This window comes from Trichoderma reesei (genome assembly GCF_000167675.1).
Source record: "Trichoderma reesei QM6a unplaced genomic scaffold TRIREscaffold_21, whole genome shotgun sequence".
Classification (NCBI taxonomy): domain Eukaryota; kingdom Fungi; phylum Ascomycota; class Sordariomycetes; order Hypocreales; family Hypocreaceae; genus Trichoderma; species Trichoderma reesei.
In genome coordinates this window covers 1-14,080 of record NW_006711168.1, presented here as the reverse complement: position 1 = coordinate 14,080, position 14,080 = coordinate 1, and the positions used below count along the sequence as shown (strand labels likewise).

Below are 14,080 nucleotides of genomic sequence, written 5' to 3'. Positions count from 1 at the left end.
AGTAGTAGGCAGGTATGCAGGGCGGAGATGTAGAACAGTATGGAGTGTGACCCACCCACCTCCTTATCAGTGCTTATCGCGATTATCTTATCACAAAGAATTGGCATGTGGTCGGCTTTCTAGTTGTGAGTGGCAGGCATTCAGTCGTTGTCGACCCGCAACCGGTTTCGGAGGACCCAAAATATCAAAATCCGGCCATCTTACCTATGGTCGGTTCCAGTTCTTTGTATCATTAGCGGTCTGGCATGTGTCTGTAAGTAGGTAGTCAAGTCAGTAGTACCTAATCAGTGTAAGAGGTACATCATATCCGGTCCCGTCACTGGTATGACTCGTCGTCACATTGCTTAGCACCAAAATCATAGTCGAGCCTCACTTGCGCCTTTGCCTTTTCCCCAATTCCCTCCCGCTGCCTACAGCGAAAACAAAGTAACAATTGGCGACATAGTCTCTCTCTCGCTTGCTGCCGTTGGCGTCAATTGCAACAATGGAACTTGTCAACAGGTAAGTGAACAGAATCGCGGTCCTTTTGGTTGGAAAAACATCAACGAGCTGGTCAAGTTTGCAAGGCTCTTTTTTTGCTAACTACTTTTTTCCTCTCCTCTTCCGTCATAGTCTCGAAGGACGCTTGCTCTTCGCCGTGCCCAAAAGTCAGTTTCGCCGGTTGCCTTTCCACAAACGTCAAGCTTTGCGTGTCGCTGACCTGTTGTTGCAGAGGGCCGATTGAACCAAGCGACCTTGAACCTGCTCGAGGGCGCAGACATCCAGTTCCGGAGAGAGAACCGCCTCGACATTGCCCTCGTCAAGAACCTGCCCATTGCCCTCATCTTCCTGCCCGCCGCCGACATCCCCACGTTTGTCGGCCAGGGCCGCGTCGATCTCGGAATCACGGGGTGGGATCAGGTCAAGGAGCACGATGCGGCCGTCAACGCCGCTGCTGCCCACGGAGGCGCTCCCGCCCAGGGCTCGGGCTGCGAGATGATCACGGAGCTCGGCTTCGGCGCGTGTAAGCTCCAGGTCCAGGTTCCCGAGAAGGGCAAGTACGCCACCAGCGCAGACCTCATCGGCCGCACGGTCGGCACCAGCTTCGTGAGCCTGACTGCCGACTTCTTCGCCCAGCTGGAGGCGCAGGCCAGCGGCGCCGCTGCCGCCAACGACGACTCCTCCCGTCCGCAGAAGCTCCAGACCAAGATTGTTGAGTTGAGCGGCAGCGTCGAGGCAGCATGCGCATTGGGAGTCGCCGATGGCATCGTGGACCTCGTCGGTAAGTATCCTCTCGCTCTCTTTATGCGCCTTCTTGTTGCTAACCCCCCTTTTTTCTCTTGTAGAATCAGGAGAGACAATGAGGGCTGCGGGCCTCAAGGCCATCGACACCGTGGTCGAGTCAACGGCCGTTCTCATCAAGTCTCGCTCACCGTCCAACCCCGACCTGGTAGATCTCATTGCTTCCCGGATACGTGGCGTCATCACAGCCCAGCGATATGTTCTCTGCCAGTACAACATCGAGCGGTCCGGTGTCGCTGCGGCCACCAAGATCACCCCTGGAAAACGCGCCCCCACCATCACATCCTTGGATGACGGCTGGGTTGCTGTGAGCTCAATGGTTGAGAAGAAGAAGATCGCTCTGGTCATGGATGAACTGACCCGAGTTGGCGCACACGACATTCTGGTCTTGGATATTCACAACACACGAGAGTAGGCAGCTCTGTCCGTAAGTGCCGTGCTGAAAAGGAAGATGCGGCTGAACTGAGCGAGGGGAGGGAAAGAAGACACATGAAAGAAGGACAGAAAAGGGCTATAAAAGTTTGGAAAATCTGGTAGAAAGGGCGGAAGAAGAAGAGAAAGCAAGAGTTCGGCCAACACCTGGGGTCATGATATTAGATATATATAAAGGCTAAGCAAAAGTCAGAACACCACTGTAAATACTAGTCCGTTCACGCTGAAGGACATTCTCTCCAGCCCTTCATTCGCCTTTTCCATGACGAACCAGGAAGAGGGCGCTTCAAGACTCTCAAGGCAAGTCGTCATAACGATATGAGCTTCGATCCGTAGCCCGCAGAGTCGCGCTCCGCCGAATGCTGTCTATCCACACTGAGCCGTCCAGCATGTCCTGAACCGAGTCCAGGTTGCTGTTGTCTGCTGGGCGCTCCAGCTCTGCAGCCATTGTTTCCCGCAAGTCTGGCGTCTCGAGTTCAAAGCTAAACGTTGAGGTTCCTCTGCTCTCTTCCTGTGCTGTTAGTGAGGACCGAGGGAAGCCCAGGGGGTGACTCTGGGCCGTGCCATCGGCCATCGTATTTGGAGGCCATGCCGACTTTCTATGTTCATCTCCACCAGCACCCATGCTGAGGTGAGACGTCTTGGCTTCAGCCTGCGTGGACAGAGTGTCGTCATCGTCATCCTCCACCATGATGTCCGGGATCCTGAGCTGTGGGACCGTTGTCATGCGAGAAGCCCGCTTTCGCTCCATGTGTGCTTTGAACTTGCGTGACCAATATCTAAGGTTTCATCTGGTCAGTTCCACCATTGCCGATACGTCTCGCATGGTGATGCGGGTTATGCTGCTACTTACAGTGTGTCGAAGAAACCCTGCACAATCCGCCGTCGTATACCTTCGTCGACGCGCTGCAGCCGTGCTCGCCGCCGCAAGAACTCTTCCAGTCTGGCGATTGTTAGCGAATATGCATCCGACAATGACCACAAGTTTCAGCGCAACAAGCGGGCTTTACCTCAGGCTCTTGCTATCATTAATGATGTTGTAATGAGCAAGAATCATCAAAACGTCCGTGAAGGCTATTCCCTTGTCCGGATCGGCGCTCACGAGAACCTCCTCGTAGAAGATGTTGAACCGTTGACGGCGTTTGCGAATATTTTTTATGTCCAGGTGGCTCAACCTCTCGTTCAACCGGTGGATGTCGATATCATTGAGTGCAGCTGCTGAGACGATCGAGGTGTGGCGAGAAGCTCTGAGATCTCCGCGCACGTCCTCGAGGATTTGCCGCACCGAATCCTCCGGTTCGTAAATCCGCATCTGGAACACGCCGGATAGCTCGCCAAGCAGACGCGGGAAGGCTTCCTTGCTGATGTAGCCGGTGCCGGCCGGGTCCACGCTGCGCCAGGCCTCCTTGAACCTCCGAATCTCGTCCCGGTCAACGACCGCCATGCCGGACGAACGCTGGTAAACGTAGCTGAAGCTCTCGTAGATCAACGAAACAAACAGATTCACAAAGATGTACATGCTGACGATATTCCACGCTATGAATAAGAATCTAGCCCATGGCTTGCTGCCGCAGTCGCTGTCAAAGAAACTTTCCGCTTCGACGCACAGGGGCGGTTCGATGCCGGCGTAGTCCTCCATGATCTGGTTCCAGCCTTCTCCCAGGCTCATTCTGAATAGGAAAATCAGAGCCATGGGGACCGTTCGAAAGTTGATGTCGCTCCCCTCGTTGTCTCCAAAGCGGGTCAGGCTGAAGGTCTGGGTCATTGCAATGGCAAAGACGAGGAAAAACACAAACCAGGTGGCCAGGAGGTTCCCAATCACCGGCAGACTGGCCGCGGCCGTCTTGAACAGCTGATCCAGCGCATCGTTCCGGGGGATCACCAACAGGACGATGGCAACTAGGAAGATCTTGTGCAGCTGCACATATGTATCCGCTCTCATGTCTACGATCAACAGCACGAGGATCGCGGTAAAGGCGCCTAACACGGCCACCAGAGAGTAGAGATCCCAGGAGCTTCGTCGGAAACGCGTCCAGCCCAGGCCTATTATCCGAATCGTGATGTTGCTGATGTATATCAGAATGAAGAGTAGGAAGATGTATTCGCGAGTGTTTGTCCACCAGGCGGGCTCATCGCTGAATTCGGCAACCAGCAAAACAAGATGCAAGACTAGCACAACAGTGACCGCCTGGTACCATTTGCCCCTTTTTTCAATGGCCCGTTTATGGCACCACTTCTTCCACTTGTTTTCCGAATCATCATATGAGCTCTTGGACGGTGAGATGTGGCGCAGGAGCTTTCGCAACTCCAGCCATGATCGCTGCTCTGCTGTAAGATAGGCAACGCCGGTTTGCTCTGTGTAATTTCTCATAAAGACGGAGATGAAGAGCGTGAGGATGAAGACCGTTGCCAAGAGGTTGAAGACAACGAAGAACATGGCGTTTCCCTGGTTTGCCAAATCCTGGGGCTGCATGCCGCGGCCAGTAATGGCTTGGGCGGCGAAAGAAACATCCACCCACCCTTCTTGACTGACGATCTGGAACAGGGTGAAGAGCGACGCGCCGAAATCGTCAAAACCGAAATATGGGTTTGCTGCCACCCGCGGCGCCAGCATTGGCCAATCGCTCGAGTAAGGTGTGCTGTTGAATTCGCCGAAGCACTGGGACAGAAGAGAAATGTCCCCGGAATCGTTGCAAGTTACCAGCAGCCCATTGAATAGGTTAAGCCCGTAGATGGCAAACGGGATCAGAAGGGATATGGATACGAACGCCGCCTGCGAAACCGTTAGCAAACTTCAGCAAGGACCGCTAGGGAATACTGTCGCGCTTCATACTCCTAAAAGTTTCCACCATCCAACTATGATCAGTGAGTGAAACGTGTCTCGCGCACTGTCGCTCACGTTCAGCAGCCGAAGGGCTCTCAGCGCCTTGAACGCACCCAGCGCTCTTGAGATGGCACCGTCGTCAATGAGCAGTGTCACGACATTGATCCACAGGGTAACCAGCACAACTGCGTCGATGATACCCCACGAGCTTCGAAGAAATGCGTTGGGTGTCCACAGGAGGCCATCGGCAATAATCTTGATTATTGCCTCGACTGTGAAGATGATGGCAAAGGACATGTCTGTCCAGATGTACCATTGTGTGACCGTGGAGGGATGCAGATCTCGATATTCCTTCTGATAGAGCGGCGTTGTGACACAAGCGATGACAACCATTGCAAAGACTGATGCGTAGATGAAAGTCGATATCGAGTACCAGGCTATCTTGTTGGGCTCGACCCCGTCGAAGCGCTCGAGGCCTCTGGCTGGGCCCACAAGCCTTTGGCAGAAGCGTCGAATGCGGCTGCTCGGAGGGAAGATGTATAAGGAGGTGTTGTATCGAGGGTGCCGGGCGAGATAATCTCTCTGAGCCTTACGCCGAGCCGACGTTGCTGATACTGCCTGCCGAGCCATCTGCCGAGGGTCCAGCGTGCCGTTGGGGCCGTCGAAGCGAAGGTTCGAGTAGAAGGGATTTGGTTCACTCTTATTCACCCGTGCCCATATCTTCTTGATAAAGCCCGGCTTGCCGTCTCCCATCAAGTTTGTGGTACTCCGGTGGGGGGGGCTTCTGTGCTCTGGGTGAAGACGGAGAGGGTCGGCCACTTCATCATCTAAGAACTCCTGCACGACAGTATCCTTGAGAAGCATTTCCATCATGCCGGGGCCGTAGTCCAGCGGATCTTTGCGGCGGCGAGATTTGCCAAAACTGAAAATGGTCGACAACGTGAGGTTGTTCGCGGTATGCCCGAGTTCCTTCCTCTGCAGAAAGGCCTTGACTTGCTCTAGACGTTTCTCATCTTCCGACACGTCAAAGTTCTCCTGGATGACGGCGATGAACATGTTGATCAGGATGAAGAAGGATAGGATAAACCATCCTATGAGAAACACTGCACTGATCCAGGCCGTCTTCATTGCTGTAGTGTAGGAAGTGACCGAGTACAAAATGTTGGTCCAGTTTTCGCTGGAGAGTATCTGATACATGCCGAGAAATGAGTTGTATACTGTATTGAAGGAAATGCGGTTGAGCTCTCCATCGTCGTAAACGGGTATCTGCCCCCTGAAGAGCTGCGCAGCCAGAATTGCGACCAGGAAAGTCATCAGGAACACAAACAGCATGAGGTTCCCGATACCTGCCGCGCTTCCCAGCACTAAAAGGATGAGCTTCCTCGTCACAGGTATTGCCAAGACAACCCGGTATGCCCGAAGAACTTGAAAGACTGTGAGCCACGCGTAAACTCGAGAATTGCGAATTGGCGGTATGAGAATTGCGGAGGTAATGATAGCCAGGCCCAGGTCAAAGATGTTCCGCCAACTTCGATGAAACCTATGCCAGTAGGCTACGATTCGAATGATGATTTCAACATCAAGAAGTATAGTCGCAGCGATCTCGGCGGTGTCGATGAATCTGGCGCGAGAGTGAGACATGGTTGCGCTCCGGCAAGCCTCACTGAGCAAAGCGAAGGCAACCACAAGCAACCAGAACAGCGAAGTCTTTCTATATATGTTTTGCGTTGTTGATGCTTTGCGTTTGAGCGTGTCGGTGTGCGGCTGTGTGGAGGGCTCAGGCTCAACCGTGAAAGCACTCGATTTGCTCTCTTCACGGATGACCTGGAACGAGGAGGTTATGACGGCTATCAGCAGGTTGGTCAACCACAACATCATAATCATGATTGCAGCACCAAAAAAGAGAGCCGCTTGGGGGTAATCAGAGGCCATGGTGTAGTACATGAGGTCGGAGAATGTATTCGCACTCATGATGACAAAGACCAGTTCAAGTGAGTGCAGAATGTTATCGAAGTTGACTGTCCCATTGTACGGGTTCTGTTGCTGCAGACATATCGATCCTCTGGGACACAAGTAGCCCTTGCCTTCAGATGTTCCTTTGACAAGGTCCTCGAGTGATCCCGAGGCACCGAGTTTGACCCAAGGCAGCGTAGCACCAGTTGAGTTATCCAGGTAACCGCCGCAGAATTGCATTTCGTTGGTGAACGAGGCCGTCAAGTTGTTGGGATCCAAGGGATCCAACCACACGCACTGTCGGCTGAAGCTCGATTTGAAGCTCTGCATGCCAATGATGGCAAATAGGAGCCAGAAGAAGCCGATAAGAAACGCTACACGGACAAGGAGAGGCGCTGCCTTCTTTAAGCTCCTCAGGATAATCTATGTCGCATGAGTATGGCACCACGGCAGGTCAGGGGACAGGGAGACTACGACTTACAGCAGTGCCGTGAGTAAGGGCCAACAACCTCAGGATGCGGAGACAACTGAGCATTTTGAAGAGATAGAAATGATGTCGGTTTTCGGAACCAGTGATGCCCAGCACAAATGTGATCCAGAAAGAGAACACGGCAACAAAGTCCATGCGGTTGAACGAATGGCGCAGAAAGGCTCGTCGTGCCAACTGCAAGCGCTGCTGGTCCTCAACCGTCTTTGGGCCCGTCTGCTGCCCCTGCATCAGGGTCGTGAAAGATCGGGCAAACGCAGGGGCCTGTGGCTGAGTAGAGCGAACTCTTTTCACGGACCTCTGTCGTTGAGGCTGGAATATGGTCTTGTATCGATCTGCAATTGCTGCCCTGATCCCCCTTTTGCGATCAATGGTACTATACTCCTCTGCATTCAAAATGAAGCCAGACACCACGATCCTGGCGAATATCTCTAAGGTAAATACAATGAAGAGCCCGAGCATGGTCCAATCTATTGGCTTCGTGCCCCATTGCTCCGGGCGCTCATTGCCGGGACTGAAAACGTCTGGCCAAGATTCTACAGCAAGTAGGATCGTCTGAGAGATGATAAGGAGCAAGATGAAAGGCTCGGTATATGGATTCACCAGGACATCACACATCCATAGCCTGAATCGGCTCTCGGGGGAGAAGATACCCAGCGTTTTCCCCTTGAGGGGATTGTGTGGCTTCGAGCGAGTGGAGGGTGATGGCCGAGTCGGAATCTCGGCAGTCAGGAAAACATTCTGAGCTGCTTTTTCCTCACGAGACGAAGCTGTTTGGGAATAGTACGGCTCATTGCCATACGTTGAAGCTATCGGGTTGGCTGACCTTTCACCTGGTGAATCGCGAGATCGGGAGCGATAGCGTGAAGATCTCTGGTCGGCGACGTCTGACTCCCCGCTGAGGTTTACAACTCTCTGGGACATGGCCCTCACGATTGAACCAGCACGATGAAAGGCTCCAGACGTAGAGGCCGATCGCGATAGGCGATAATCTCCAGGATCTAGCGTCATGCCATAACTCTGGTGGCCACCGGCCATATAGTCTGAGTTTGCACCATGCCCAAGGTTCTTTCCATCGTGGTCCCGTACTGAACTGCTGTCAAGGTCGCGAACAGTCTGGAAACTGTCTCTTGCATGGAATCCGCGGTCGTCACCAAGATGCGAGCCAGATATCGGCTGGACTCCAGCAGTGAGCGGAACTCTATCAGAATCCGAGTAATACGGATTCGCCGTCTCTTCAATGTACTGGGGACCTCCATCGAACGAGAGATAGGAATCTGAAGCAAAGTGCGAGGGTTGCGTAAGTGGTGGTGGAATATCTGGAGGGAGCGCCGCCTGCAGCGCTGTAGGATCTATATGTGAGTCGAAGCTTATGCGATCGTGAGAAGTTGAAATATATGAAGGGTGCCAGTAGGTCGACAGCCCCGTCTCGCTTGTCGTCCTCGCTGTGGTTTCTAACCCAGGAATTTGATTCGAGTCGCGGCGGTCATCAGAGGAGACGGCATTGTGTAAACCGAGAGGCGGCGGCGCGTGCGCAGCACGGTCGTTTGGCGATTCGGATGACATTGTCGCGAGCCTTCTTCGTCACGTTCAGAGCGATAGACGTCGTACCAGCAGTGAAGACTCAACATCACGGTCAGAGCCTGACAGTCTGTCCCCTGGTTGGGATACGCATTGGCCGAGAGCGGTCACTCTGGCCGACCGTTGAGCGTGGTTTGAGGAAAGAGTTTGAAGGTGGGAAATCCAGAACCACGGAGGCCAAGCATGAGCTTGATCTTGAAGCATCACGAGCCAGCTACAGATGCGAGCATAGAGGGTCTCGCTACTGCTAGATTTCTAAAATTAGAAACGCTTACGTGTTTTGTCTAGAGGCACTAAGAAATAGTTTAGTTAAGTCCTAGCTATAGAGAAACTACAAAGTGCTTCATAGTCTTAAAAGAATAATAAAAAATATTTTTATTATATACTGAATTTACATTATAATTAAGAATAGTTTTTATTAAATAAATAAATAGCCTAAGTATAATTATACATATAAGGCTTAATTAGGAGAAAGTATACTTAGAATCTATTTGTATAAAGTTCTATTTTAGGCTAGTTAATTAAACGCTCCTAAATACTACTGCTAACTACATATTAAGCGTACTGACTGGCCCAACTCCCTAGGCCAGCCCCCTATCTGTCACTGTTGCCACCAGCTCACTCTCCTCTGCCTCCCGTTCTTGTCAATCTCTCGAATCTCTCAACATGAGGTGCAGCCTATTATTCGTCACGGCTCTGAGCCTATTTCAACTGGCTGCAGCCGTTGATCAAAAGAAGTCTGCCATTATCTGGTTTGACGACGCCTCTACACCTGACGCAATAGTCAACCAAGTTAAAGATGGCATTCTCAAAGCCGGTGGCAAAGTCACTCATTTCTACACTATCATTAGGTAGGTATATCCCCAGCTCGAAGACTGCAAACCAATTACTCACTCTCCCTAACAGAGGTTTCGCTGTAATCGCGCCGGAAAAGGCACTCGCCTCTGTCCAAGCGTTGGGTGCTGAGCACTCGATCCGTGTGGAGGAAGATGAGGTCGTGTCATCACTTTAAGCATCCCGTCAACGGCGGTTGCTGCCACGGAGTTTTAGGTGACTTTTTGTAAGGTATTCAGCAGCGAGGGATGGCAGCCGTTTCTGGCGAAAGCCTTGCAATACGTACTTTTGCTACCTTACCTTAGGTACCTACTGTTTCTAGCCAATGCAATGTCCTACCTGGGTACCTAGGTAGGTATTTTGTTTCATCATCTCATCTTAGGTACCTACCTAATGCACAAACATAAGGTACGCGGAGTGGCATTCTACAGCCCTCCTGCCAAAGCAGCATGACTGATCCTCCTACCTTGGTAGGTAGGTACCTAAGGTACAATATGGACAAACGGGTAACAGGTCCCTACCTAGGTAAGAGAAGCCAGCTCACGCCTGCCTTGTGTCAATTCGCCTCGTCATCGCTGCGCGCTGCTCCCATTCCGTGATTCTGCACTCCTTACACCCTCACTGAGGACGACAACTCCCAGAATGGAGACTGCAGGAGACGCCCCTGGTGACTGGGAGGGCGAGTCTCCCAGTCTCGTGGAATCCATTGTCGCCATTGACGTAAGAGACAAGAGAGCGATGGGGTGCAGCATCTTCTCCGCGGCCGATGGGATGCTCAAAATCGCAAATGACATACCAATGGCGAACGAGAATGTGGCCGAGGAGTTTCTCAACTACGCGCAGCCAACGACGATCCTGATGTCGCGGCGAGTCCCAGAAGCAATCCTCACCTTCGTAGAGAAGCACGTTGAGAGAAGCACACAAGGTAAGCGTTTCCCGGCCTACATCGCATTGCACAGAGTGAACCAAGTGTAACCGTATCTACGATCGGATCACAGACCTTCATTTGCGCCTGATGCCGTCCTCTGACTTCTCGCATACATTTGCGTGCGAGGAATTGTCATCACTTGGCTCCAACGGTGGTTGCTCGTTTCGAAGTGCGTCCCCGTCGAACGCCGAGCAGCAATGCATGGAAAATAACGGCCGAGCCATGCAGAGATCTGGCCGTGATGAGCCGCAGTGCATGAAACTTGTTCGCTGCGGCTCGCTGATTGACCTTGAGAGCGTCGCTTCTGTGAGTGGGCAACTGGCACCCTGATGAGTCCTTGGGCGAGTTCTCAGACAAGCAGTTAAGCTGCGCCGGTGCCCTTCTTACAGAGCTACACCGACGTCGGTCACTCGCATCCTCTTCCAGCAGCCCTGGCATCTTTGACATCAGAACCGTCACGATGTTCAATCTGGCGGACCATGTCTTCGTCAGCGAGGAGTCCCTGCTTTCTCTTCAGATCATAAACCACGAGTCGCACCCAAATAGCCAAGCCTGGAGTATCGACTCGAGCAGCTCGTCTGAAAAGGAGAACCTCTCGATATACGGCCTACTTCACCCATTGGCTTCTACTCCCCAGGGGCGAGCGCATCTACGACACATGTTCCTTCAGCCCACGTCAGACCTCGATATCATTATGGACAGACAACGTACCATCTCCTTGCTTCTTCATCCCAACAACGAGGAAAAGTCGAGACGTGTCGGCTCTGTTCTGCGAAAGATGGGCAATGTAGAGCACACAATCGCTCATCTTCACAGGGGCATCAACTCGCCGTCCTCGCACCGATCATTCAATATTAGTGTATAGGGTACACTTAAAAGGTTCGCTTCTCAGTCCCTAAAACTCCGGGAGATTGTGATGGCTTTCTCTCACGCGGACCAGAGTAGCATTGTCAACAAGGCAAGTAAGCTTCAATGCTTCTCTATGTATACTACTAATGATGTTTACAGATCATTGACGGGATAAATCCCATGGTCCTAACTCGGGTGGGCGATTTGATCGAGAAGGTGGTGAACTTTGACCAAGCCAAGTCCCAGCAGCGCTATTCAGTACGGCCTGGCGTAGATGACGAGCTGGACGGATTGAAACGACAGTACGATGGCTTGAATAGCTTCTTGACGGAGGTCGCCAACCATGTTGCTCAGGATCTGCCTGTATGCGCGCGTCAGTATATTCGATCCTGCATCTTCCTTCCTCAGCTTGGCTTCTTGACTGTTGTCGAGCAAGACCATCGGCAGAGCGGTAGCAGTTTTGATGAGGAATGTGCAGGCGACGGACTATGGAAGAAGTCATTCACCGACAATGACACTGCCTACTATAAGAATCGTCATATGACGGAACTTGACGATCAGTATGGGGATATCTATTCTCAAATCAGCGGTAAGACTGGCGTTCGCTGTCTATATTGGGGGGTCTGTGCTAACTAACTATAGACAGGGAAGTTGAGGTGATGCAAAGGCTGGCTATGGATGTGATTCTCCACGAGAAGACCCTCGTAGCGGCTGCAGATACCTGCGGAGAATTCGATGCCCTTCTAGCCCTTGCCCTCGGGGCTGCAAAATATGGGTGGAAAGCACCGCAGATGACTACTGCCAACATCCTTCACATCAAAGGCGGAAGACATCCGCTACAGGAGCTGCTTTCTTCTTCCTTTGTTCCAAACGACTGCTACATAGGTGATGATGGCACTGTAGCGCCGGGACGCCACCACGTCCAAGCACTTGTTTTGACGGGACCAAATCAATCCGGCAAGAGCGTTTACATCAAGCAGGTGGCTATTATCGTCTATCTAGCGCACCTCGGGAGCTTTGTGCCAGCTGATTACGCTGTGATCGGGACTGTTGACAAGATCTTAACACGCATCTCGTTATGGGAAAGTGTGTCTGGTACGGGAAGCACCTTTGCACACGACCTTCAAGACGTCTCGCATGCTATAAAATATTCCACAGCACGGAGTCTGGTCGTGATAGACGAGTTTGGGAACGGGACGACAGCCAACGATGGTGCTGGAATGTTTGCAGCAATGCTGGATCATTTCCTCTCATCTGTAACAGGAACACCAAGAATATTGGCTGCCACCCACTTCCATGAGATATTCGCCAATGGCTATTTAAGCCATCATAGTACTCTCATGTTAGCACATATGGACGTGAGAACTGACTGGGATGCGATCGATCTAGAGAAGAAGGTCACTTACTTGTTTAGACTTGTAGAGGGTTATAGCTCGACAAGCCTAGGCAGCCAATGTGCTGTCTTAAGTGGAATTCCAGAGCGTGTATTAAATCGAGCTAGGGAAATAGGGGATTTACTTAATTAAGGTAGCCAAAAATAAAAAAAGCATTTTTATTAAATTTAAATAATATAATCTTAAATAATTTTATATTAATATAAAATAATATAATAATTATTATATATAATTAAATATTTTAAAAATAATAAGAATTTAATTATAATTATATATTAAAATTAAGTAATATATATATTTTTTTAAATTAAAAAAAGTTATAATTTAAATAAATAAAATAATTTTCTATATAATATAAATAAATAAATTTAATTAAGGCTTTAAATAATTAAAATAATTATATATTTAATTAATTATAAATAATATTAATTTAATTAATATATAAATATTAATTATTTAAGCTATTTAAGAAAATAATATAAATAGAATTTATATATTTTATTATTTAAATACTTTTATTATATTTAGTTTTTTAAGAAAACTTTTAAAGGTTTTATAAAAATTATTATTAGTATTTTAATTAAGTAATTAGTTTTTATAAAAATATTTACTAAGTTTTTTAATATTAAACTTATAATTAGTTTATTAAATAATTACTTATTATTATAATTAATATATTATTAAATTAAAGCTATAATAAAAATAATTTTTAATTATAATATTATTAATACTATTATATAATATTTATATAGTTATTTTACTTTTTATTAAATACTTTATTTACTTATAAATAATAACTTATATTAATTATAAGTTTTATTTAAAAAGCTTAAAGAAATATTATTAATATATAAAAGCTATAAAAATTATAAAAATAAGCTAATTCTTATATAGCTAGGCTATATTATTAAATTAATTATTAAATAAAAGTATTATATTAAGTATAATTTATAAAAAAAAGTATACTTTTTTTATTTATACTATTTAGCTTATATATTTAATAAATACTTAATAAAATCCTAAGTTTATTTAATTTAAAAAATAAAAAAGGAATTTTTATAAAAATCTTAAAAAAACACTTAAAAGTATTAAAAAAATTCTTAGTAAATTTCCTTAAGCTTTTTTTTTATATTACTTAAAATATATATAATAAGTCTTTTTTAAAAAAATTTTTAATATTTTTATTAATTTATATCTTAATATATTTATATAATTATTTTTATATATAATAATATTATATTTATTATATTTATAATATTTTATTTAAATTATTATTATTTTTAATTATATTTTATTTATATTTAAGTTATTACTTTTAGCTTTATTAATATAAGCTAAAAATTAATAAGTTTTAATTAACTTATTAATAGCTTTTTTTATAACTTTTATCTTAAGTTTTAAAGTAATAGTAATACTATATTTATAAATTATATTTATTATTATTATTATAAAAAGTAAAGTAACTATTTAATAATATTATTAATTTATTAATATTTTTTATATATTATAATAAATAG

General features: G+C 47.6%; 3 protein-coding genes across 3 annotated transcripts; 2 read left to right on the top strand and 1 right to left on the bottom strand.

Annotated features, from left to right (window-relative positions):
- Positions 1 to 482: 482 nt before the first annotated feature.
- On the top strand, positions 483 to 1,918 carry TRIREDRAFT_80820 (uncharacterized protein; the record flags this gene model as incomplete). The annotated part of the gene is made up of 4 exons (XM_006968130.1): positions 483 to 501; positions 613 to 647; positions 713 to 1,261; positions 1,326 to 1,918. The coding sequence occupies 4 exons, from the start codon at positions 485 to 487 to the stop codon at positions 1,694 to 1,696; spliced, it is 972 nt and encodes a 323-aa protein (XP_006968192.1). The 3' UTR covers positions 1,697 to 1,918.
- A 90-nt stretch (positions 1,919 to 2,008) lies between these two features.
- On the bottom strand, positions 2,009 to 9,574 carry TRIREDRAFT_23028 (uncharacterized protein; the record flags this gene model as incomplete). Its single annotated transcript, XM_006968057.1, has 7 exons — positions 2,009 to 2,492; positions 2,567 to 2,656; positions 2,724 to 4,486; positions 4,547 to 6,913; positions 6,972 to 7,747; positions 7,811 to 8,254; positions 9,463 to 9,574. The coding sequence occupies 7 exons, from the start codon at positions 9,572 to 9,574 to the stop codon at positions 2,009 to 2,011; spliced, it is 6,036 nt and encodes a 2,011-aa protein (XP_006968119.1).
- Positions 9,575 to 9,841: 267 nt separating this feature from the next.
- Positions 9,842 to 12,695, top strand: TRIREDRAFT_110535 (uncharacterized protein; the record flags this gene model as incomplete). The annotated part of the gene is made up of 6 exons (XM_006968129.1): positions 9,842 to 9,862; positions 9,918 to 10,317; positions 10,391 to 10,626; positions 10,682 to 11,107; positions 11,329 to 11,758; positions 11,812 to 12,695. 6 exons carry the CDS (start codon positions 9,842 to 9,844, stop codon positions 12,693 to 12,695), a joined length of 2,397 nt encoding a protein of 798 aa, XP_006968191.1.
- Between the last annotated feature and the right edge of the window lie 1,385 nt (positions 12,696 to 14,080).